Below are 1,129 nucleotides of genomic sequence, written 5' to 3'. Positions count from 1 at the left end.
ATTCACGCAACAGTTTTGGTTTTAAATGGGCAGATAATCATGGCTTCAATCGGTTGGTGTTCTATTGAGGAAGGGAGGAGGGTTTTGTTTGGTTTGGGCACATTTTTAAAACCCATTAAAGATTAAAATTTCACCCACCAGCTGCTGCTGAACGCTGATGGAGAGGCAGCCATTGTTTATATTGTTATATTTCCAGTGCAGCATGTTTGGAATATCAGATGAGTTCGTTTGTTGTCGCTTTTAATATTGTTTTTGCACGAGATGATTAAAAACAAACAGAGCCACATTGCTATCAGGAGGGGGCCAATATGGAGGACTGCAGGATTCATACAGATTCAAAAGCTGGAATAATAAGACATGAAAATATTTTCTAGTTCAAGTTGAGTTTGCTTAACAGGAAGAACTCTCTTTATTGCAGGGGTGAATTATTTCAGTTCCTAAGGGCAGATATCCTGCAATTTTTAGATGTGCTTTTGATTCAATACATCCCTGCCTTGTTGTCTAAATCAGTCCTTCCCCTCAATTGTCCATTTATGGTTCTTTATTTGGAGCTCTTCTTCCACTCTGTTCCTCTAATCTGTCAGTTAATCATCTGCTGTCTCTTTTTCCACCTCTCAGGTATCTACGGTGTCGGAAAGGCAGCAGAACATCCTCCTGCATTAGCAGTGTTGAGCCACACTCCTGACGGGGCGACGCAGAACATCGCCTGGGTGGGAAAAGGCATTGTGTACGACACCGGCGGACTCAGCATCAAGGGGAAGGTGAGCAGTAAACCCAGAACCATCAGTAGAGCGTAACAATAAGACGAGTGAAGCTAGATGAACTGATGTTAGTGTTTGAAATCTTTTTTTCTTTCATTGTCGTCAGACTACGATGCCTGGGATGAAGAGAGACTGTGGTGGAGCCGCCGCCATTTTAGGAGCTTTTAAGGCCACCATCAAACAGGTGAGGCAGCAGCCGGGGGGGTTATACTCAAATGTGTTTGATCTCTATATAACTCTATAGTCTTAGACTGCTGGTGGACATAGGGACCACTTTTTTCATCATTCTGCTTCATTCTATCTCTATTCTCCCACTCTGCAGAATCTGTTAGTTCAATCTCTAACGTTCTGCTCTCTCTGCTTTTTCT

At 42.8% G+C, this 1,129-nt stretch overlaps 1 protein-coding gene across 1 annotated transcript in view; it reads left to right on the top strand.

Annotated features, from left to right (window-relative positions):
* Nucleotides 1–1,129, top strand: part of npepl1 (aminopeptidase-like 1) — a 12,765-nt gene that overhangs the window by 5,801 nt on the left and 5,835 nt on the right. Inside the window, exons 6-7 of the mRNA XM_015397893.1 lie at nucleotides 619–761; nucleotides 868–965. Of these exons, the coding sequence (XP_015253379.1) occupies nucleotides 619–761; nucleotides 868–965 (241 nt within the window). The remainder of the gene's footprint in view (nucleotides 1–618; nucleotides 762–867; nucleotides 966–1,129) is intronic.

The sequence above is a fragment of the Cyprinodon variegatus genome, unplaced genomic scaffold (genome assembly GCF_000732505.1).
Source record: "Cyprinodon variegatus isolate N-32 unplaced genomic scaffold, C_variegatus-1.0 Scaffold896, whole genome shotgun sequence".
In the NCBI taxonomy this organism is placed as follows: Eukaryota; Metazoa; Chordata; class Actinopteri; order Cyprinodontiformes; family Cyprinodontidae; genus Cyprinodon; species Cyprinodon variegatus.
The sequence above is the reverse complement of the archived record's forward strand: the minus strand, read 5'-3'. Positions and strand labels throughout refer to the sequence as shown.